The sequence below is a fragment of the Ambystoma mexicanum genome, chromosome 4p (genome assembly GCF_040938575.1).
Source record: "Ambystoma mexicanum isolate Mex_15411 chromosome 4p, UKY_AmexF1_1, whole genome shotgun sequence".
In the NCBI taxonomy this organism is placed as follows: Eukaryota; Metazoa; Chordata; class Amphibia; order Caudata; family Ambystomatidae; genus Ambystoma; species Ambystoma mexicanum.
Window position 1 is genome coordinate 955,755,644 of NC_090927.1, and position 24,957 is coordinate 955,780,600.

At 46.4% G+C, this 24,957-nt stretch overlaps 1 protein-coding gene across 2 annotated transcripts in view; it reads left to right on the top strand.

The window, feature by feature from the left end:
- The window catches only part of ASCC3 (activating signal cointegrator 1 complex subunit 3), a 2,962,611-nt gene that overhangs the window by 2,546,927 nt on the left and 390,727 nt on the right, over positions 1-24,957 (top strand). For both annotated transcript variants that reach the window (XM_069606524.1, XM_069606525.1), the window contains exons 36-37: positions 1,101-1,212; positions 11,272-11,406. In XM_069606524.1, coding sequence (XP_069462625.1) covers positions 1,101-1,212; positions 11,272-11,406 — 247 coding nt within the window. The remainder of the gene's footprint in view (positions 1-1,100; positions 1,213-11,271; positions 11,407-24,957) is intronic.

Sequence of the window (24,957 nt, forward strand, 5' to 3'; positions counted from 1 at the left end):
CTCAACACTGCCTCCCTTGTGTTTATCTCCAATTTCAGTTTTGATGATAACAAAAATTTAGTTTAAATTGAGATTTTGACTTTTTTGTTAGGTTTTTTAAATTTAAGTGACATAAAACCGCATTTCTCCAAATATATGCATACTGCACAGATCTTATTGTACCAACATATACATTTCCATGCGTAAACCCGTTGCGTACTGCAACCTAAGTTATTTGTGAGCAGTACTCTAAAACATTGCACTTGCCACGAAGCTGGAGACATTATTCAGTTGCATTAACTCCGCGACTTTTCCCATTGAGATAGTGTTGCCAAAAGATACTAATGTCGTTTTGGAAATCTCCATTACTTGACCATATCCCCCGACTGAGGAAAAGGATGGCTGGGAATCGCTTTGAGAAAACATATGGTGTGTGTATATAGGTTATAGTGGTTCTGAGTATGTAAATAAATGTAATCGTGGTGTCATAACAAAGTGAAAAAAATGTCAGCACCCTTTTTAAGATTCACCAAAGTGGAATGCAAACATTTCAACACAAAAACTAAAGATAGATTATAGAAGTCCCCTCTCCCCCATTGATGCCGTTGCTATAGCTCCCGTGACACCATTGCTTTGCAGTGCCCACAGTACTGGGTATATGCGTGTTCACATTGATGGTAAATAAGGGAGTAGGGCTAGGTCATGCCATATTCCACAGCAAGGGAAGGAGGTGAAACAGAGGATCTTGGATAAACGTAATACCTGCTTTTGAGCCCCAGAAGGTTCATACCCAGATCGCCGTTATCTCACCACTTGCATTTTCATTCATCCATTTTTAAAGGATGTTGTTTCTGAACAATTATGGTGTGCCATTGTACTTCCAAACTTGCATTCCCGGAAAAGTCTCTGTTAACCATAAAACAAAAACAATGTATTTTATTGTTTATTAGAACAAGCACATTTTTAACGAAAACTACTTTTACTGTAATTAATTTGTGACGCAAACATATGTCCACCCTGCAAATTTAGGGAGTAGAAAACTCAAGTTGTTATAATAAAGGCTCATTTTGAAGACACCCTAAGCTTTATTAATTGTTTGTCTGTTGTTTCAATTGCTCTAGCTACTACAACTTGGATGACGTGGGCCATGATACCATCAATAAATTCCTCTCTAGCCTTGTGGAGAAGTCCCTGGTTGACCTGGAGTGCTCATATTGCATTGAAATCGGAGAGGTATGATATTTACACATTTCAAGTATTCAGAGTCTAAACCAATTTGCTCAGCTTTGTTACTTATCTTGAGCGCAGCTTGAACCTTAAACTGTGCATTTGTTTGCATTTCAGCTCACCTCCTTTTGCTGTAAGCTTTCCACTGCTCTCAGATTAGGCTGGGTCAACAGTTCCAAAAGTGACCTGTGATAGTTTGCGGGTAACCGACCCAAAGGTGTGGTTACCTGTGAGTATTCCTCTTTCCATCACCTTAAGTATAGTTTTAAACTGTCTATTTCCAGAGCGAGAAAGATAGAGTCGAAAAAAGGGTTACGTTCCCCCATTGCCCTGCTCGGGCCTGCTAGGCACCAGGAGGGAATTGTGACATGTTATAAGGCCCTGTGGGGGCTGCAGCAGCAGCCTGACTCCTTGCAGGCCTCCAATGTTGTACCCATGGAGCTTCGCTACTAATCCAAGGGAAGTGTTTGCCGGTCATCAAATCCCTCAAACGTTGGGTGATTCCACAAATCACCAACCATGTTGGCCCTGACTTACTCTTATCCCGTACCCTCAACACGGGGGAGCTGGGGCCTCCGAATGCCTTGTGTTGAATGGCTAATGCAACTACATCATCAACAAAGTGTTTATGCCTTGCAATACATTTCAAAATGAACAATATGCAATGCATTTGCTGGGTATGTAAGAAAATACAAAATGGTTAAAATTAGCAAGAAATGTGTGAGCTTGAATGCCACGACAAGGCTTTCAACCATGTTGCAGAAGAAAATGCTGTTTGGAGGAAAAGCGTACCCACATGTATCTCTTGGTCCCAAGAGTAGGAGCGAGAGGCAGTGGGATATTGCATTGGAGTGCCAATAGGGCAGTTGCGTGGGTGATGTGGGAGGATGGCTCTCTGTGGAGACAGATGTTCATTCCTCACACTGCTGGTTTCGAATGTCTATTGGGAGTTATGAGCTCAAAAATGGAATAACTCATTAAGAGCCACTGCCCTTATCTCGAATCATAATTGCTTTTTATTCACACTGCGTGGCTAATTGTGATATAGGCTTTAAAATACTTTCTCTAAACAGGAAATCAAACGCGGATTAGATAAATTCATTGTACATTTTCGAAAAATAGAAATATGCGTCTGGTGGGTTGCCTCACAAATACATTTAACAAAAATGCAGCATAGTAATGGCTTGTGAACGCATTTTCTTGTCATGTGAAGTGCTTCCAATGTAGCAAATACAATGCTTCAAATGATCAACATTCTTCCACGATAGGCAATTACCATCACATCAATATGAAATTGCATTCATAGCAGCATGGATCATCCCATTCAATATTGATTTATTCCTTTATCAACATGTAACAGCCTCACGACATTGATGAAAATGATCCACTGTAAATTACGTCATTTCCTTCACATCCCTGTGAACTTCCTCCTAGCACTGCAGGAACACCACCCTATCAACATAAAGGACAGCCTGTTTGCAAGATTTGATAACATCATTCATTAAATACTACGTCAGAATGTGGCTTCCATTGCAGGTCTCCAAGGATGTCATTGGGTCACATCTATTTTGATTTGAGTAAAATCAAAGAATTTAGAATATCATGTTTTTCTCAGACATGCTCTTTGCATTTGCGACGCCTGGCGCTCCTTTCTGTCCCATGCTTTGTTCATTTGGATCGCTATTAGCTTCCTCTCTAATGCATCATTTTAGTTCAGTATTCCATATGCATGTGGACAATTATATTGTGCCTATGTTAGATTGGGAACAAAATGTGAGAATGAACTTGCTGACTTACTTTCTCTCTACAAGTTGTGAACACCTGGTTACATCAAAACATTCTTCATGTCAATCCTAGTTCATAGAGAACAGTAATTTATGTTTTGGGCACTTCCTTGTGGTGGCACTGTTCCCATTCATGCCCCTTTGTACTGTGTCATAGATGACACACAAGTCACTTCTGAGACTCAAGGAAGGTCATATGGCTTTTATTGATGTGTTGTGGGTTCTGGGCCGTACTTCTCTCACTTGCCCTCCCTATTTCAGGCTTCAGTAACCTTAAGTTAGTACTATCGACCAATATCAGAAATTTTCGCTTTTGGGACGTCGTTGGAACGGTGTCAGCCTCAGACTGAAGAAATAGTTTTGCAGGCCTGTGCCGTGACCATAAAGTTGTCCCTGTCACCAAGGATGTAGCTCTGCTGTATTGCAATTTCCAAAGCATTCCCAGGTGTCTTCTCTCGGCCACGCCCACGCTACTGATCCAACTATGGTCACCGTGGCTGCGCGGCCCAGTTCGGGAAGGACCCATACCCGTCTCCATCTCTGTCCACAGTGAGCCTGCCAGTGGGGGGGTGTGTAACTTCCGCAAGGAAGTTGTTGATCCTCTCAATGCATAGATCTTCGTCCAAGGACAAGGCTATGCAGGAGAGGGCTTCAGGTCCATCGAAGGCCCAGTTGATGGCCTCATCGTCCACCAAGATCACAAATGTGTTGACGACAACTTCGTCTGCCAAGGCTTCCACCTCGTTGACGACCACAGCTCTGTCAACAACGGCATCTGTTTCCACCCCGTCAGTGACCCCACCAACGAACATCGTTACTTCATATAAGGGTGATGCAAATTACTACTGTGGTTTCTACGCTCAAGACAACGGTGACCCCACGGGTGGCACTGCCTCCTCAGCCTCCTGTGGCAGCGGCTCTGCTGCCCTCAAAGACGGAGGACACTCCTGTCGGGGGGCATGCCCCTATCTCAATGTTTCAGAAGGAATCAAGCAGGATTAGGGAGCTGCTACCGCCTAGAGTTTCTCCCCAAGCCAGCGAGGTTGTCTCTGCACATCTATACAATCTATGACGATGACCACTTTCCCGAGGAAACTATTACTCAGACTGCAAGGAACGCCTCTGCACCATGTCCCAGGAGGGATCTCCATAGGGGAGGCCGGATCTGCCGTTTGAGCCTCCAAGGCATGCTACCCCAGTGCCGTTTACACTGGCACTGGCACTTCAGCAACCCATTTGGATGATTATGATAACTATTTCCCATCCAACGGGGAACCGTTGGGTGCGAATGAGCCAGCCAGAGCATTACCCCCGGACGAGGTAGGCTCCTTCAATGCCATGATCTTGTGGGCATCCTCTCTCTTCAATTTGTTTTCAGAGGAGAAGGAAGAATGCCTTCTTTTCCAATGTAGCAAGTCCTCATGGAAGAACATCATGTTGGTCCCTTTGCTGGGCAATGTCTGGGAGGAAGGCTTGGCCCTGATGAAAACACTGAGTACCGCTCCCCCCAAGAGAGACAGGCTGGAAAAGAAACACAGGGTCCCAGACTCACCCCCTTCAGGTGCTTGAGATTGCAGCCTTCTCCAGAGACTGTGGTGTCTTCTGCCGTCAGGAGGCGCTCCTCGAACCCATTGTCATGCCCGCGCCGCTGGCACACGCATTGGCAACCATCATGGACTACTTGGTACTCATTTATCCTCCTAATACTCCTTGAACAACTCCTTTTCACGCCTTGGTCTTTTATTTCCATTTGCTCAACTTTGGTTCTTTCTTATTTTATTCAATTAACTACATTTACCATAATGCACCTGGCTACAGTCCTCAATTCCTGGCTATTCTCATTCATCGTCATTGGGACCACAATCCCCAGAAGACCTAGCGGCCAGTGCTGCTTCCACCTGCTCAGGACCAGAGAGGGAGGAGGCAGATTGTCATCAGGTGTGCTGCCCCAGGTGCTGTCAATTAGCCTGCCTCAGAACAGGGCAGGGCTGTATATAAGCAGCTGCCTGCAGGAGCACAGTGTCTTGCATCTTGAGATCTCACCGCTCCTGTTTGCCTTGACCCGCTACTTTGTATGCTGTTCCTGTTGCTGCATTATCCTGTTTTGATCCAGTGCCCTTTCCGGGCTCCCTGCCTTGCAGCCGATCACGCTCCGCTGCCTTCTACCTACAGCCCTTGTCCTCTGGGCTTCCTGCCTTGCAGCCTACTACAGTCCTCTGCAGCCCTCTACAGCCAGCGGCCCTGCTCCTCTGGGCTCACTCCTTGCTGCCCTGCTCTTCTGGGCTCCTTGCCTTGCAGCCTGCCTCACTCCGGCTGCCTACAGTCCTTGTCCTCTGGGCATCCTGCCCTGCAGCCTGCCTCACTCCGGCTGCCTACAGTCCTTGTCCTCTGGGCTCCCTGCCCTACAGCCTGCAACCCTCCGCTGTCTCCAAGCCCTTGTCCTCTGGGCTCCCTACCTTGCAGCCTGCACCTCTTCGCTGCCTACAGCCCTTGTCCTCTGGGCTCCTTCCTTGCAGCCTGCTCCCTTCGCTGCCTACAGCCCTCGTCCTCTGGGCTCCTTCCTTGCAGCCTGCTCCCTCCGCTGTCAACAGCCCGTGTCCTCTGGACTCCCTGCCTTGCGGCTTGCTACACTCCTCTGCAGTACAGCCTGTTTTACACTTAGCTGCCTACAGCCCTGCTCCTCTGGGCTCCCTACCTCGCGGCCCTATTCTTTTGGGCTCTCTGTCACCTCCTACTAATCTCTCTCTGTCCTGATCTTCTGGAATCCCTGCCTTGCAGCCTGCTACAGTTCTCCGCAGTCCACTACAGTTTGCCTGCACCTAGTCCCACTCTTGACTACAGACCTGCTTCCTACTTTGCAGCCCTTCTGTTTTCCTGTCTGCTGCTCCCTTGTTCTCTTCCTTGAGTCCTCTGTACTCCACCTTAGGTTATCTACTTCAGTCTAACTGCCTTTCCTTCATTTCCTTCTGCTAGATTGCTCATTGACTTCCTTTTCGCTGGATATATCTGTTCTTGTCTTCTCATGTGTCTTATGTAATCCCTTTGTACAGAGCTTTCCTGTTGGTTTCCGGCAGGCAACCTCTGCCCCTTCCCTTGTCGTGTTTTCAGTGTTACAGACACCCACTGCTGTTGTTCCCAGCCATGAGCATACAGCGTGGGCCTCTGTTATAGCAATCTGTGCAGAAGGCTGGAGTTTCCTAAGGTTCGTGGAACACTCTTTCCCTTTTCAGAATACACCCCAAGAGGGAATCCAGTTTGTTTGTACCTTTGTATCTTTTGCCCCTTTTGGCTCACAGCTACTGTTTCCTACTCTTCTTTGTTGTTGAGCTTCCTGCTGTGTGTGCTTATCTGCTACCTTACCTCAGCACAGCCACCCAAACCCTACTTGGATGCCCTGTGCCACTCTTGACAGAGTGCCATTCCTGACACCCATCCTCCTCAGCCATGTGCCTCCGAACCAGGAGGGGAAGAAGCATGAAGCACTGGAGAAGTACATCATTTACTCTGCAGCCCCACAGTCAAGGCCGTCAATGCCCTGGTCATCCTGGCCCGGTACCACCGGAAGCTATAGTATAAGCTCAGGCCAATCTTAGACTTCCTGCCGGTCGACAAGAAGACTGATGCCCTGGCCCTGTTCCAGGAGGGTGAGGCGGCCTCGATCCACACCATCACAGTGGCATTGGATATTGTGAACTCTGGCTTCTGCCAGATGGGCAATGGGGTGGGCCTCCGGCGCCGAGGTTGGCTGAAGCCCATGGACTTAAGGGCATATGTACAGTCCATGGTGCTGGACATGCCTTTTGATGGGGACAATTAGTTTGGAAAGGCTGTGGACGAAACACTCCAATCGATTAAGACTGACACAGACATGGCACGTTCTCTTGGGACACTGAGACAGAGGAGATCATCGTCCTGTCGTTCCTCAAGGGGGAAATCAGGCAGGTCTTCCAAGGGGTACCCTGCACCCTTTCGCCCGCCCTCTCACTCTACCACCCAGGAAGCCTGCAGGGGCCACTCGCAAGCCTTCGGCAGCGGAAGTCAGCGTCATGGTCACCCACAGGCCAGGATGCAGACGGCCAAGCAGGTCTGAACCGGCCGTAGACCTGGGCCCCCATTTTAACACACCAGTGGGCAGCCGGCTAACGAACTTTGTCGACCAGTGGAAGTCCATCACCACAGACAAATGGGTGCTGGACATTCTTCATAAAGGGCACAGCTCGGAGTTCCAACACTGGTACCCTCCCATTCCTCCTGTGGAGCGTCAAGAGCTACACATGGCTCAACTGCTGCTGGAAGTTCAGTCCATGTTACGGAAAGGGGCAATAGGGCTAGTCCCTCCAGGGCCTCCGGGGCTCCGCAGTATACTCAAGATACTTTGTATGAAAGAAGTCAGGAGGGTGGCCAACGATCCTAGACCTACGGCGTCTCAACAAATAATTAAAGTCCCAGAAGTTCAGGGTGGTCCCGTCGCAGCACGTGCTCAACCAGCTAGAAGAAGGGGATTTCCTAGTGACTTTAGACCTGCAGGACGCCTACTTTCACGTGCCCACTCACCAATGACATTGGAAGTTCCTGAGGTTTGTGGTTTAGGGACGGCACTATAAGTTCAAGACCCTGCCCTTGGGCCTGAAATCAGTGCTGATCGTGTTCAAAGAGTTCTTAGCCCTGGTGGTGGTGCATCTACATTTCAAGTGCATCCACGTCTACCCTTATCTGGGCGGCTGGCTCATCTGCTCTCGCTCTTACGAACAGGCAAACCAGCACACAGCAGAGACCATTCGTCTGCTGACGGAGCTCGGGTTCTCCATCCATTATCAGAACTTCTGCCTGAAGCCATTGCAGAATGCTCTGTTCCTGGGCACCCGTCTCAATATGTTTGCATGCCTGGCTACCCCCTTGAAGGAGAGGGTGACGGCCATCCTGAGGAAGATGCCGCGCCTGTCGTCGGCACAATCAGCAACAGTACGAGCCATCAAGTCGCTGTTGGGCATAATTTACTCCTGCATCCACCTAGTCCCCTTTTTGCTGGCTGCAGATAAGGCCTCTTCAGGAGTTCCTGCATGCCCAGTGGCTGCAGGTCACAGGCGCCTGTACGGACAAGTTCCCCCTCAACCGGAATTCCAGCAAGCTCTGCAATGGTGGGCAGTGCGCCCACATCTCGTGCAAGGGGCAACCTTTTAGATCCCGCCGTATAAGGCCGCTGTCACCACAGACGCCTCCTTGGATGGGTGGGGGGCCCACACTGGACAGTGGCACGCCAGAAGCCTCTGGCTCCCAGAGGAAAAATACCTTCCCATCAACGCCCTGGAACTTCAGCGGTCTTCTGGGCCCGCAAATCATTCCTGCCTCAACTGCGGGGCAAGGTGGTGGTGATCTTCGCTGACATCAACGACACCATGTTCTACATCCGGAAGCAGGGCGGGATGTGCTCACCGGCGCTCTCCCTCGAAGCACAGTCCCTTTGGCACTGGGCCATTCTGCGGGACATGTTCCTCATCCCATTTCACCTCACAGGCTCCAAGAACACCCTTGCAGACTCACATAGCAGGGAGCTGCGGTCTTGCCATGAGTGAGAGCTTAGACAGGATCAAGTACCCCTTCTCTTCCGCAAGTTAGTGGGGCCAACCCCGGATTGAACTCTTCGCGATGGCGGCCAATTCCAGGTGCCAGAGGTTCGCCAGCAGGTTTCCTCAGCCGAGGAGCCTGGGGGATGCCTTCTCGTTCCCGTGGGAAGGGATCTTCCTGTACGCATTCCTGCTGATTCCGCTCCTGCTACATGTGATCAGCACACTCCAACATTGTCATTGCAGGATGATACTCATTGGTCTGGCGTGGCCCCGTTCATTCAGCTGCCTTCACTTCCCAATTTGCTCTCCAGAGAAGACATGGCAATACTGCACCACAACCCGGCGTTGCTAAGCCGCATGGCCTGGCTCCTGCAGCCCTAGAGTTTGGGCATTGTTCCATGCCGCTGGGGTGCAAAAAGATCCTTGCCAAGGCCAGAGCTTCCTCTGTTGTCTTGCTATGGCCACAAATGGAAACGCTTTACGGTGTGGTGCAGGTCTCAGAGGATCATGCTGCTGTGAATCACAGCTCCGCAGCTCCTTCCGTATCTGATTTCCCTGGCCAAGGCTGACCTAGCTCACACCTCCATCAAGGTGCATCTGGCTCCAATATCCGGTTACACCAGGGCACCTGGTAAGCCCTCCCTGTGGTTGCACAGGCTTTTCAAGGAGTTACTTAAATGCCTCTTCAGGGCTTTTCCACCAGTGAAGGCTGCTGCCCCAGCTTGGGAGCTCAACATGGTTTTGACTAAGCTCATGGGGGTCCCTTTTTGAATGGATTCATCAAGCCCCTCTGAAGTTTCTCTCATGGAAGACGGCTTTTCTGGTGCCCATCACCTCGGCCAGGCAGGTCGGGGAGATCCAGGCCCTCTCCTGCAAGCAGCCGTACTTGTCCTTCTACGCTATGAGGGTGGTGTTGTGGACCCACCCCACCTTTGTGTCGAAGGTTCCTTCAGAATTCCACCTCAACAAGCCTTTGGTTCTGCCAGTCCTCTTCCCGAATCCTACTAAACCGTCGGAAAAGACGCTGCATTCGCTGTACGTTGCTCATGCCTTGAAGTTGTATGTGGCACGCATGAAGGACTTTCAGACGACATCTCAACTCTTTGTGAATTTTTGACCTGTCAATCACGGGAAGGCTCTGTCGAAGGCTTCTATATCCAGGTGTCTCTCCGGCTGCTTCATGCATGTCGTTGCCTGGCCAACAGATCTCTCCCAGACTGGTCGAGCACCCTTTCCACCAGAGCCATAGCAGCCACGACAACATTTCTCTCTGGTGTTCTCCTGCTTGGCATCTTCAGGGCTGATATGTGGAGGTCCACCCACACCTTCACAACATTCTACTGCGTCGACAGGGATTCCGGGAAGAGTCTCGGGTCAGCCAAGCGGTGCTACGCAACCTGTTTGCTTGAGGCTTGTCTGTTCAGGGGTAAGTGTATTACTTCTATTGCGCCTTGCCACCTCCCGTGGTTGTGTATATGTACTGCTGTATAATCATATTCATGAGCATGTGAATCCATGTCAGACCCCCATGCTGAAGAGGGAACAAGTTACTCCTGTTCTCCAGCATGGGTCTGGCATGGATTCACATGTGAACCCTTCCTCCTTCCCCTCTGTGGCTCTTCTTCGTTCATACTGCCACTTTACATGCTCTACCAAATATGAAGATGACCACTACGGGTGGAGCTTAGGGAGATGGCTGTTATTGGATGGGGGCATTATGACCCAAGGGACAATGATTGGTTATAGAGGAGACAAGCAATTCTCAGGCTAAAGCGAAACTGCTTTCATTTTTACTGAGGATCCCCAGCCTGACAAGGGGGAATATTCATGAGCATGTAAATCCATGCCAGACCCATGCTGGAGAAAAGGAGTTACGAGTAAGTAACTTGATCCATCAAAAATGGGCACACTCTAATAACAAGTCCTTATCCACTTGGACCAATACCTGCAGGTCAGTGATTGAGTAAAACAGTCTAGGGTGTTTCATGGGCAGGAAGCCATCCCATCTTTCTCCCGAGATTAGTGAGCACCATGTCTCCATCTACCTGTAGTACCCTAGCTTTGCCCTGAGCATTCCTGGTCTCTGTGCAGCTCAGAAACTAAAATGTGTTCGTGTTGCTAATAAAATACATGTATTAATTATATTTATTTATTAATAAAAAATATTGAAGGGAAAGCAATGCATTTATGGCACATAAACACATATAGAATTTACCATTGATAACAGAGCAGATGGGGTGAGAGAATTTGGCTTGAAGGCCAGATTTTTCAGGGGAATGTGGGCACATAAACCAGGGACGAGGACAGGACAGAATGACATTGGAACGGGATAGTGGAGAAAGTGCTGAATGAAGGATGGAGGGGTGACAGAAGAGTGTTGTATGGTTGTCCCTGAAGGGTAGGGAGAGAGGAAAACAAGGTGCTGCAGTAGCGTAGAGTGCATCATTTAATGGTATTGTCATGGTGTAAACCTGTTGCCATTAAAGAAGAGAACCTTTGCATGACATTGATACAGAGGTATGCAAAAAAATATATTGTACACATTTCGTTTTTTGAACAGTATCATTGTTTTATATATGTCTGAGTATACTTGAAAACATTTATCGTTTTCACAATTGGCAGAAGAATCAACTGAAGAAGAGACTTGATACCATTAACACATGCCAAATTGTCTAAAATCCATTTACATGTGATTTTGTTTTTTGATGAAACAGGACAATCGAAGCATACAGCCTTTAACCCATGGTCGCATTTCTTCATACTACTATTTGAAGCATCCAACTGTCAGGATGTTCAAAGATCGCTTAAAACCAGACTGCAATGTGGAAGACTTGCTCTCAATTATGACGGTGAGCTATGAATTGCCTCATGTCTTGGGTTTTCAGTTTTTGTCCGGTTGTGTCCTACAGTAAAAGTACCTGCTGCAAGTTGAATGAAGGTTTGATATATGTATCACATAATCACTGAGTCGTCTGTCTCTTGGTATGTGCCTTAAATATGTGCAAAGCATTGAATGCGTTTTAGTTTTGGATCAGACTCAGCTAAAGATGCTGTTAGCATGGTTTACACATTTGTTTAAGGATACAACACCTTAGCTTGCTGTTGCCTTCCTGTGGTACATTCATCCAAACATGATTGGATGTTTTAGCCTTGGCCCTCCCTTTCCCTAGCATAAGGCTCTAGCTTCACGAGCACATCAGGGAGGGAGGAGCAAGGTGCTGCAGAATTATTCCTCACAATTGAACCAAGCCCATAGCCATGAGGAAGGACTTGTATGTCTTTAAAGTTATTCCTTTATGGCTGACCATGTGTAGCCTCCTCTCTTGTCCTGAGTCACTAAAAAGTATCTGCATTTTTGTTGGTGGGATACCTTCCAAATGCTCTGCTTGAAGAAGAGCCATTACCTGCTCAGCTAGAAGAATGTTCAGAACTTTGTACTGTCAGTCTGTAGAAAGATTGGTGGCATAGCAATTGACAGTCTAATTAACTATTCAAAACCAAAATGCGGTGGATATGATCATTATACCAAGGTACATGCCTTGCAGCTGTCTGTGCTTCACCCTTAATTTTAGGGACTTTTCTCCAGACTCTTGCACTGAACCATTTTCTTAAGGTTATCAATATGTCCCCAGAGACACTAGAACATTATTTAACTTCTGCATTGAGTTTATCATTGCTGGGTGGTTGATGGGCCAGAGGGTGTTTCCTGGCTACTACAAGCATAAATATGTTGTATACAGTGATTGAATAATTTGTAGCACTTGTACACTACACCTTTACCCATAGGTGTCCATAGGCTCTCCAGTAAAATGCTTATTTTCTTTTTTAGCATTAGCTTAATTAGCACACCAACATGTTAATCCCATGGGTGACCACCCATCTTCTGCTGAGAGCATAGGGGTGGAACACTGGGGCCCTGCTCTTTTTCTTTCCTTGTATCCATTTACCTAGTGAGCAGCGTGATCACTGTGGTGGACCTTCTGGGGTAGGCGGTCTGTGAATGCAAGACTCTCATCTGCAGTAGAATTCCCCTAATGGATTTTGATGACCTGCTCTTGTTTTTTTTAGCTCTGCCTCAGACCAGCACTGGTGAGCTGATTGCCCCTCTTAGCAGCATAAGGTGACTTCAAAACCAAATGCTGGTGACTTCACTTCTGGGAATACTCGCTTTGAAGATATGGCCCCTGCACATGGTAGCAGTCTATTTATAAATTCCTTAGTCTGGGATCCCATTTAACAGCAAAGACTGATAGAAAGAAAAGTTCTTCCTTTTACCACCTCTGGGTAACTCTATATAATGGTCATTGGTATCCTCATTTCCTAGTGCCTTCCCAAATGTGACTCTCACAGAAAGTAAATACTTAGTACATACTTCATTGAATGCAGACTTATTAATATACATATTAACTTCAAATACCTAATATTTCTTTGAAATCACCTTTTTAAAATGCACAAATTCTTAGATGTCTTTATTGTTCAAACACATGTTCTGTCATTACCGAAAACTGTTATCTTTAGCAGTGCTTCTTTAAATGTGCAATGTAACACTGGGGGATCTTCAGTGCCCCGTTTCTTATTTGCCCTGTCCTAATAGACCTAGATTTAGTTGCCATGATTTGTGATGTTGCTTTACAAAATGTCAGATAGTTTGTGAGGGCAGGATGAAATCCTGTGAACCTTTGTATTGGAAGAAGTTGAAAAGTTATCGCACTTTAATGTTCATCTATCCAAACTAGTAGTACGTTTTCATTTTAAGGAATGTACTAGCCTCAGCCACAGCAGAGAAGTAAATACATTTTTGAATTCAGAAGAGAGAGCATTTTCTTGAACTCAAAAACATTTATAGAAGTCAACAGAAGTTTATACAATTGACATCTTTTCTTAACTTCTTGTATGGATATGTCCACAGCCTTCCTTCCTCGCTGTTCTTGTAACAAGCTTCTGAAAGTGGGAAGAGAAAGGAGAAGTTTGTACAGCAAACAGATCTGGAAATGTTTAAGTGTATGCGGTTATCCCATAGGCCACATCCAACATGTACCTCTTCTTCTTCACCTGGATCAAGTTCCTAGCCCTCTGCTGAGGCAACCTGCTTTTTTAATAGAAACTAAGTTCCTGAGCAAATACAGCTATGTCTTCCTTCTTTGCTTCTTTTCCAAAGACCCACCTTCGTCTTCTAAGTGTCTTGGCATCCAATTGTGACATTGTTTGCTAGGTGTAAAGAATGTTTTTTTCTTGGTGGGTTCAGTTCACACAAGCTGGCTGGCTAGTGTTGCACCTGTTTTGCCTGGGTTGACTACACCCCATTTGTACTTGTAGCTGATGAGATTGTTTTGAGTAGGCCTATATCTTTGGGGCTCAGATTTCACTGAGTTTTAGAAGATAATGGTAAAGACACAAAAGGTTATTAAATACCTCTTAACAGGCCTGGCAACCTTTTTAGGTATTAGCATACTTGGTCGAAAAACATTTGACCATTCATTTTTCACCACATTTTTTTGATTGTTTTTTTGGTCGAAATTCAGTCAGATTTCATTAAATATATATATGGGATTGCGTAAGGGAATAGAGACCCCCCTGCATTTCCGACCAAATAAAGAGCAAAGAAAATTCGCTCAAATGTGAAAAGGTCAAATATTTTCAACCAAGTGGACCAAGCCACCTTTTTATCCAAAAGTTACTGCTCTTGCCAAGCAATGACTCACAAAGTTAGTACACATATGTTGCTAGTCTTGTGCAAAACAGAGGTGGTCTTTATCTAAAGCGTGGAGGATTTTTGGTTTGGAGATTACCCAAGGTGATGTTATGAACGTACATCTGGCTCTGGCCTGAGGTGCTCACAGAGCTTATTTCTCATTGGATGCCAGCCCACTGGGCCCTCTCCCATTGCCTTGCCGGTCACCCTGGTATTCTTGTTAAGAGGTTTGGTGAACCTAGTGCCAAAATTCATGAGCCAGTTATCTATTGGTAACACATACCGAGCATACCTAGTGGAAAGGAACAGAATACAACTGCCCTAAAGGTTCTACCTGGTTGCTGATTGTATTGGAAAATCAACTGACTTGAGCAATCACAAAGTAGGCACAATGGTACCACCAGTAACTGCCAGACATGTGTTTGAAAGAACTCGCTATGCAAGCCTGGACGCTGGGGAAATCTTTCACTCCTTGGATCTCATAGGAGGACTCTGTGGGCAGTGCTCTGGGGCAAGATATTTACTTAAATATATCTTTATCTGGGAGCCATACACCAATCGATCCCTTCTTCTACAAAGACAACACAGAAAGCAAGGAGGACAGATATGATGGGGGCAAGACACTGGGTACTTTATTAGACAATGGTTAAGAAGAGGGAACAATAATCATTTGTCAAAGTTAACCCATGAAGGGGAGATCGAAAGAATGGGAGCTGGGGGTGCAGGCAGAGTGTGCAAATAGCGGAGTTAAAAATGGAGCATAAAGGAGCAAGATGGTAGGATGGAAGACCAAGAAGTAAGGCAGAACAATAGTCGAGACAGGAGAACACCAGAGTGGAGATAAGGAGCTTGGTAGTGTGCTAGGAGAGTAAATGACGAGCCTTACAGATGTTAAAGAGTTGATAGTGGTAGGATTTCTCAATGGCGGCGATGTCCAATCAAAAGGAAAGAGCAGGGTCGAAAATCACCCCAAGGTTGCGAGCTGTAGGTCTAAACAAGAGAGAAGAGGACGGAAAGGAAATGGAAGGGGGAGACAGAGGGGTTGGAACAGTGGAATAACAGAATTTCATTTTTTTTCTGTTTTAGGGAGATTTAGTGAGAGAAAATGCATGCTCATCCAGTATTGGGTGGCAAGAAGGCAGGTGCCTCATTGGAGAGGATGCACTATTACCCCCTTGTCCATAAAAAAGACTGCCATCAAAGACCTTAATGGCCTATTGTCAGCTAATAGTTCCCCCAGTGGAGGAAGAAAGAAAACATTTCCCTAAACTCCTTTGACCAGAACGCCACCTTTGACTTAAACATCCACAACACACCTATAACACTGTGTGTTTCGGATAAACCCTTATGAAGAATTCCTAAGAAAGACCATTTAACAGACAATACATACCTACCATCTTTTTCTAATGTATCATTTGGTGAGAACCCTAAAAAAAAACACTTAAGAATGAACACATTCACAACACCTTTTTCTGATATGCCGCTATGTGAAATCCCCATGGAAACCAGATGAGAGTCGATAATCCAATAACATCTATAGACTCCAACTCCCATAATCACTCAGGTATTGAGACGAGGAAGAGGAGTAAGGAGTTTGTGCAAAGGAACAGTAACCCAAAGTCTCGCATGCAGACTAGTTGTTTTGCCATATCTTCAGTGTGCGGGCATTTGAAGATGGAAAACGCACTATAGTAGTGAACTGGGCATGAAAGGACGTCAAGACCCAGGTCGGGATTCACAAACACAGAGAAGGCTGCCGGAACGGAGGAAGAGAAGGCGTGTGCAAGCCAAGAGCTTTGTGGAGACGAAATGAACCGTGCTGGTGCTCCTGGAGGTCAGACCGCTCTCTGAAGCAGCGCTCTTCTTTCCTGAATGAAAATGGAAGCCGGTGAGTCACCGCGGAGCCGCGAAAGCAGCTGGGAGAACATCCACACACCTCCCAATGGAAAGTGGATGAAGGATCCATCGCACAACGGCGCTGAGATTATCGGAAATGCAAGAAAAGCCCAGTGAGTCCGCCCAAAGCAGCAGGGAGCCCATGGGCGTTCCGACAAGTGCAAGAACACAGATTGTTTGAATGGTGCGAAATTGCTAATGTGGTCAAATCCCAATGATTACAACAGCAATACCCAATTGTTTTGCTTTTCTGTCACGTGTAATGACCCTAGAACCACTTACCTTCTTCCACCCTCGTCTACCTAACGGGGAACACTCCTTTCCCATTTTCACAGGTACCTGTTGCAGGCAACCAGCCACTTCCGCCGGACTCGCCTCTCCTATACTCGTATCCCAGGTCTCACTGAAACCTGCGCCACACGCCCGAGCCTGTGCTATTTTGTCCGATAGACTCTTTGTCCATCCTAGGATCGTCATCTCAGGACAGTCTCCCCCTGTTGAGTTTCCTTTTTTCCTAAATAGGGAGCTCATGGTGTCAATGAATGTTTCACATCCCTCTCAACAATACCTTAAAACACACCCACTTTCTTCCCAAACAAATAGAAAATTGCCTTTCTGAGTCCAAGCTCCAAATTTGTTGGGTTCTTTGGCATCAATATCAACACAAAGACCCTGCCCACCGCTCCATTATGTTGCTTTTCTGTCATGTGTAATGACCCTAGAACCACTTACTTTATTACACAGAATAAAAGTTCTTGGACACACTTAGACCAATAATTGGAATTTAATTGGCTCTTTACAGGCCCTTTTATTCTTACAAGATCTAAGCATACTAATGACTCTTGGAGTAAATATAATTGGTTATACATAGACGCACACAGACAAGGATAGCTACAAACAAAGTTTATATCACCGTTAATGCAGTTGAAGGCGAAAGCTTCATCTCAGCCACTACGACACTACCCAGTACCAAGGCAGGTACGCAGAGAGATCACATGTGCTAACGGGGTCTGGAACGAAGTGTCCTACTTCTCAGCAAGACTTCATCACCCGGGGTTCCAATTTTCTGTCTACCACCAGGATACCTCTTCTCTTATGGGGGAAAAAAATGCTCGCCCACCTTAGGTTGCCACCCGTCCCCGGCTGAAGGACAGACAGCAAGCATGGGCAGCAATGAACGAAAAAATACAGTTAGTAGTAGAAAGACCTAGTTTGTCTTGCATGCTCATTCCCAGCACCCCTTATCACTGCACAACTCTGACTCCCTTCTTGACTCATTCTTGAGCGAACAATATACCAGCTATCCTCCGCAGTGAGCTCATCTGCTTAAAAATAAAATATTGCAGCCATGGCAGAACTCATGTCTGCTAACTGAGCTCACAAAAACGTAGACTTTCATTGCGGTTTGAAAGTGCATGTTGAAAATGGCCACTCACCGGTGCCATGTTGTTTTTTAGCTTATTTCCACACACGCATTACAACAAATAAGAAGAATGTTTGTTTGCAAACAAGACCAAATAAGAAGAATGTTTGAATGCAACCAAGACAAAGTAAGAAGTATGTGTAAATGCTGTCAAGACAAAGTCCAAAGTGAAACCCCAACCCAATACAGATGTGTGAGATGCCAATGTGGGGGAGAGGTTTGAATAATTATATAAAACACCTTAAGGTATATGCTATTTTGATACATCTAAAGAACTGGGAAAATACAAAAGAAGCCCTGAAGGGCGAGTATTCCAGGCAGTTAAGATTGAACCAACATTTCTGGTGGGAGAGTATACCAGATAATCTGCAAACCTACAAAAGAAGCCCTGGCAGGCGAGTATACCAGGCAATTGAGATGGAGCCAAAATTCTTGGCAGGGGAGTATACCAGGGAATCTACAAAGCGACGAGAAGTGTCACAAAAAGACGTATACAGAGCTTTCCTGCTTAAACAAGAACTTTGTGAGTCCAAAGCAGGTCTAAAGAAAGTGTTACCAAAATGAAAATTTTTACAATCCTATTTGAAGAATCTAGGGGAAGGGAAACATCCTCTGGGCCCAACAGCCTTTTACCTTGGAGAACATTTTCGTTGGAGTTATTACTTTTGTTTTTTGAACAGTTTTGCCATTTATTTATTGGGTATTTATAATGCGCCTATACATCCTATGCGATCCATCAACACATAATCTTGGATACCCGGCACATCTTCTTACCTCTTCTTATATCTAGGAAAGTACTCTTTCAGTTTTGTATGTACCCCTGCATATTCCTCGTTGCAATCTCTGTAATTTACTGTATCATTATGTGTAACTAACTTGTACTTAATATGCCCTATATTGTATCAGTACTATGCTGTAACCACGCCTAAGTATTTTCTGCTGCGCCCAGCTACCTACGGGTTCGGTGCGCATTACCAAATAAATAAACAAACATCCGAATGGTGTTTCAAGGCGCATCAAGACAAGGGGCAGGTGGTACAGGGGAGAAAAAAAAAAAACCTTTCCTACTACATCTTGAGACATTTGGATCATTCAAGTGCTGGAACAAGAAAGAAGAGGGGGTGACGTCAAGGTTTGGGGGAGAAACAGGGAAGTAGACAAAACAATGACATTCCTACTAGGCTGGGAGACAATTTGGATTGTGCAAGTGCCGTAACAATGATGGGGAGTGGGAGTGAGGGGAGAAGAAGGAAAGAGGGGTCAGGGAAGAAGACAAACAATAACGTTCCTACTAAGTCATGAGACAATTCTGATTGTGCATGTGCCAAACAAGAAAGATGGGGAGGGGTGTAGGCGGGTAGGAGGGGAGGGAAAGGAAGGAGGGGTCAGGGAATAAGACAAACAATAACGTTCCACCTTGGTCATGAGACAATTTGGATTGTGCATGTGCCAAACAAGAAAGATGGGGATGGGGGTAGGAGGGGAGGGAAAGGAAGGAGGGATCAGGGAATAAGACAAAGAATAACGTTCCTACTATGTCATAAGACAGTTTGGAGCATGCGAGTGCAGGACAGGGAGGAAGAGTGATGCTCAGGAGGGAGGGATGAGACTGGTACATAAGTGCAAGTGAGCAGGTTCACTTGCACTTATAGGAGTGGGTGCACAAGGAAGTACGTGGGGAGAAGTGGGAAAGAGCCAGTAGCAAGGAATGATTGCAAACTCTGGGGTAACAGAGGCAATGTTGTCCTTGAAGTTCAGGAGGAGCAGGGGATAACCTGTTGGGATGAGACTCACACAGAGCGGAGCCATCCGAAGACTGAGAGAAGAGGAGAGTAGAACGGAAAGGGATAGCGGGGGCCAAGGAAGGCATGAGAGCGGCTGAGGGAGAGCACAACGCCAACTTCAACACAACAGCAATGCAACCATCTAGATACAAGTGTCCAGCATAAAAGGAAAAAGGGAAAAACCTAGGTTTCAGCATACTTCAGGACAAGCAAAAACACCTAGATGTGAAATTCCTGTATAGGGCTTAAGTGCCCAAAATGGAACATACAATTGTGGGCGATGTGCAGCAGATTAAGGCATTGATAAAAAGGAGCATTAAGAGAGGTGGGACAGTTTAATAGGGAGCAGTAATGGCTTTTCCCCTTGCTGCACCTTTCTTACCTTGTCAGCCGCTGCTGGTTGACGGCTGCGCTGCATGCTCCACCGGCTAACACAGGCAAAGACAGTCTGGAGCTGCCCTTTGCCTCAGGGCCCTTCGACCCAGGGGACTGCACTGGTTGGCTGTACTAAGAGGACGTCCACAGCCAATGGAGGGTGGGGAGAGGGTGAGGGGAGGGCAACCAGACAGCAGGTAAGCAGGAACATGAGGGAGAGAGGAGCGCTAGCTGTGTGGCAGGAAAAGGAAAAAACCAAGGCAAGGTAAATAAAACACTGAGAGGGGGACACAGTGACACAGTAGGAAAAGGACACCACTCACCCTTCACTCTGTATCAAAAATGGAATGCTGGGGAGGTTGCCGGATTGAGGCACTTGCAGAAGGGAGGTCAACAACCAATGTAGGGAGAGGGGTGAGGGGAGGACAACGGGTAAAGGGGAACATGAAGGGTAGAGGAGCACTAGGTGCACAGAGAGAAAAGGCAAAAGCCAAGGCAAGGAAAATAAAACTGATAGTGGGTCAAGGGGACACAAGAGGAAAGGGACACCACTAACCCTGCACTCCGGACTCCGGATCGAAAATGCGATCATCAAAACATATTTCCTTGCACCCTTTGTTATTTTGTAGCTAGTGTAAGGGCCAGCATAAGATGTTTTCGATAGAAGGACAGATTATTATTAACAGACTTCCTGACATAGACAGATCCATAGTTTTGCTTTCTAGGTAGGGACATGTATCTTTAGAGTAGGGCTAGAAAGGCATTTCCCCAACTTCTTTTTCATTTAATAAACGTTTTTGTTTGAAAACATGAACAACTTGGGCCTTATTTCGTGGGTTTCCGCCTTTCCCGTAACACCAAACCCGGCGCCTGACTTGCGGGTGTCACCGGGACATTACAAGTCCCGGCAGCACGGGAAGTCAGGCACCGGATTTTGTAAGTCTCCATTACCATGGAGTCCAATAGGATTCCATAAGATTGGGGACTCGGAAGCACTGGCACCGTTGCTAACGGTGCCAGTGCTTACGTGATGCCTCTGTCTACTAGGGCCGATGCGCCAGGCAGGGTCAGAACTGCCTGGCGCAGTGACCCCGGCAGGCAGACTCGTAGTGTGGTGGATGGAAACAAGGGTGCCAGTGCGCTTACCGGCACCCTTGTTTCCGGACTGCCACACATGTAATGAGGCCCCTTGTGTCCGTCTCTCATTGCTGACTCCTCACATCATCTATTGATGTAGCGCATCGAAATGTACATCTCTTGCACTACATTGTAATGCCCAGTGCTTTGTTTTTTTGAGGATGCCTCTGTATCTGTCATCGTTGTGAGATGCATTCTTGATCACTGGGGTGAGGGAATTCCTCTGGGCCTACCCCCACAGTAACTCCCATTCCCAAGTTGACCGACAAATTGAAAAGGAGCCAGGTGAAATAATGTTTGTGGTAGCTGTGACAAACGCTTGGATGTCGTCACTTCTCCCCGAGAGGGAGCCTCTTCCCTTGAGGCCAAGGAGGTGAGGCCGCTACCCAATAGACCCCCCGGGGGGTGGCACTCAGTGGGAGGATCTCATGGGGACACATAGCATGGACTTTAATGAATTTTATAACTCTTCACTTTATGAACGGTTTCACTGAGCACTTATATAATCCTACCCATCAATATTAGTAAAAGGGACATTGGAAAGGATCTTGCTTGCACTGCAAAATAATTGGGTAAATGAAGATTCATGACAGTGTCTTAAACTTCCAATAATATCATTGCAAGGCTTTAAATATTTTTGTTTGTACGCAAAGCATTGCGCGTATGGAAATATTCCAGTGAGTTTTTTCTGCTACATTCCCAGAGTACCCCACCCTGGTTTTTGGTGGACCCTGTCAACTAGTATTGAGGCCTACTAAGGAAATCGTGGGAGAGTTGGAGGGGTTATGGGCGCGACACAGCAGCACATTCCATAAGTGTGAATGACAAATGAGCTACTTTCAAAAACAAAGTCAGATGTTTCAGCAATACAGTACAGTGAAAATATGCTATTTGTTTGCATTTGTATATAAACTTATAGAGTGCTGTACGCAAAAGTGGTTTGACAAAAGTAAAAACAGTAGTACAAATCAAATGCAAATAATTGGAAAACAAAATCAGCAGGACAGTAAATGGTCTTTAGGATGAGAACGGAACCGAGGAAAGGAAGACGAGGAACGAAGAGGGAGATCTTTGGGGCCAAAAGAGTAAAGGAGCGAAAATGAGATTGCGCGCATGTGCGGTGACTGATAGAAGAAAATGAGACTGGGAATCAATGGAGCATGTTGGGGGAAAAGAAAGAGATCAGAGAGGAGAGATGGGGGTCAGACCGTAAAGACACTTAAACACGAGGCAGAGAAAGCTAAACAGGAGGCACGATTCAAAAGAGAGCCACTGAAGTGATGTTAGTGCAGGGGCTATAGAGTCACAAGAGGATAAAGAGAAAAGAAGATGTATAGCTGAGTTATAGAGGGAGTGAGATGGGTAGGTGGAAGACTAGAGCAATGGAACAGACTGGAGAAGGTGAGACAAGATTTTTAGTGGCATAAAAAGAAAGGAAGGTCCGAGCTTTCCGTATGTTGAAAAGATTAAAATAACATGAAAAAAAGGTAGCAGGAATGTGAGAGGAAAATGTACGGGACTACTCAAAAATAACACAGAGCTTCCAGGCGGATAAGAGGATAACAAGGGAGGTGGAGGGGAGGTAGAGGCAGAAAATGGTCATGCCTGAAAGAAAAGGGCCTCAGTTTTGGAGGGATTAAGGTGGAGATAATGGTAAGCCATCAAAGACTACATGGCTAGAAAGCAGGAAGTTAGAGCAGAGTGGATAGATGGGGTGGAGAAGTAAAGGAAAGTAAAACCTGTGAAGCATCTGCATAAAAGTGATGGGATAGAGAACAGAAGATGAGATGATAGAGGCAAGCAAGATCGTGTATAGAGAGAATAAGAGGAGACCCAAAACCGTACTCTGTGGGATGCCTTATTGAAGAGGAAATACTGGGGGAGCTTACCCAGCCCTGGATACGGAGTAAGTGTGGTTTGAAAGATAGGAAGGAAACCAGTTGCATAGAGAACCCCTGAAACTGGGGGGGGGGTGGAGAGGAGGGGAGGGGAGGGGAGGGGAGGGGAGGGGAGGGGAGAGGAGAGGAGAGGAGAGGAGAGGAGAGGAGAGGAGAGGAGAGGAGAGGGAGACACTGACTGTATACTTTTTTAAATTGGTTTTACCGTTCCTATACTTTTATGTTAAAAAGAAACCATTCCAGAATGGTTTAGTTTTAAAATAAAAGTGTAGGAAGAAGTTTAAACGTGCACTTCAGTGTAATGCACTGAACGTCACCTTAACAGAAGGCGTCTTTGTTTGGGGGTTTGAATTGCATGTGGCAGGGGCGTGTCTATGGGGTTTGTGGGGAGCGTGGAAAGGCAAGTGGAGACATAGTTCCACTACTACTTTTCGTATGCTTAGACCAGTGCTGACAAGTTGAGGAGAACCAGGAAAGAAGATTGCTTTCCATAACGGGCAAAAAGAAGCGAGTCACAAACAGAGAGGAGGGCAGCCTCCTTAAAAATGGACAAAAGCTGGATTGGTATAATGGAAGATGAGAAGCCATGCTAAGATGAGTAGATATTTGGAAATAGACAATACACTCTAATGGTTCAGAAAGGAAAGGAAGAAGTGAAATGGAAAGTTGAAGATTGCAGAGAAGAATTGAAGAGTATTGTGAGGAAGGAGAAAAGAGTAGCTCTTCGGAATTAGAGAAGAGGGAATAGGATCAGAGGGAGTTGCAGTAGGATGTGCTTTGGAAATAAAGGAAGAGGGGTATCAATTACAGAAAGAGAGAGAAAGGAGGACATAAGAGGGGACAAACTGGCTGAAGGAGAGGGGTTTGGGATGAAGACAAAGGAGAAATACAAGAAAAGAGAAGTCACCTTGGTGGTAAAGTAAGAGGCAAGATCAGATGCAGACAGAGAAGAAGATACAGTGGGATCAGGAGGAAGAGGAGGGATAATGTACGTTTCGGGGTCTGAAAAATACATTTTGGATGAGAGGAAAAGTAGTTGAGGAGATCAGTGTAGTAGTGTTGTTTGGCTAGAAGTAAGGTTAAGAGAAGTTAAGATATTGCAGTCTAAAGGAAATTTGAGCTTTCTCCATCGACATTTAACACAGCATAGTTGTGAAGAGTCTGGGTCAGCCATGGTTGGGGAGGCTTATGCGTTGGAGAAGAAAGAGAAGCTAATGTGACGGGCCACAAAGAATCACACTTAAGACAATTTCAAGGGTGTCTATTAAACTTGATGATCCGAATGGCTGGTTTCATTTTGTTTTTGAGTTACTCAGGGCCTAACGGGCTGGGAACCTTGGCGCTAGGGCCAGCCCTTTCCTCTCTCAACTTCAAAGGCCTGGGTCCCAGCCCAGACATCCTTACCGGGCTGTTGGTCACTACCGATCGGTAACACCTATCTATTCGTCTAACTATTACTATAGGTGTTTTCCCTAAGACGCTGGCTACCTGTCTCCCTAGGGAACTGTTACCATTTCCTCTCTTATCATTGGTTAGTCTCTCTGGGAATAGGGAATGGTGCCTTCTTTCATCCAGCGTCACGCTCACAACATTTACAGCCTCTCACTCCTGACCAGTTACTATACTGAACCCTATAACTGTTCTCCTCCCACCACGTTGCTGACCCTCCAGTCTCACACTCCGCCTTTCCACCTCCACCCTTCCATCTTAATTCCTTTTCCCACTCCTGTTCTTACTCCTGTTCTTACTACCACTTATCTCCTCTACCTCTGCCTCACACTTATTTCTCTGCCTCCTACTGTTCCTCTAGGATTAACTCCTATTTTCCCACTCACTTTTGTTCCTCCCGCTACTAACACAACTACTGTTCCCACTACCTATCTCTACTATCTTCCCAGTTACCCGGGGATATGGTGCCCTGCTTAGCCTCTGCTACTAACTCCCACTCTACCACTAAGGTCCTGCGCTGGCTACTCCCACTACCTTCCAACTCTACTCCAAACCACTACTACCTCCGCCACTACTACTACCCCACTCCACCACTACTATTCTACCTCTACTGCTTACACTTGTCTCTCTCTCTCACTGTCATGATCTCTGCTTCCAAAAGGTCAGGGTTTTCCCAACTCCCTTGGAAGCAGATCCATAACCAAGGTTCCGAGTGCCAACCAGTCCCAATTGGGACCTTTTGGACC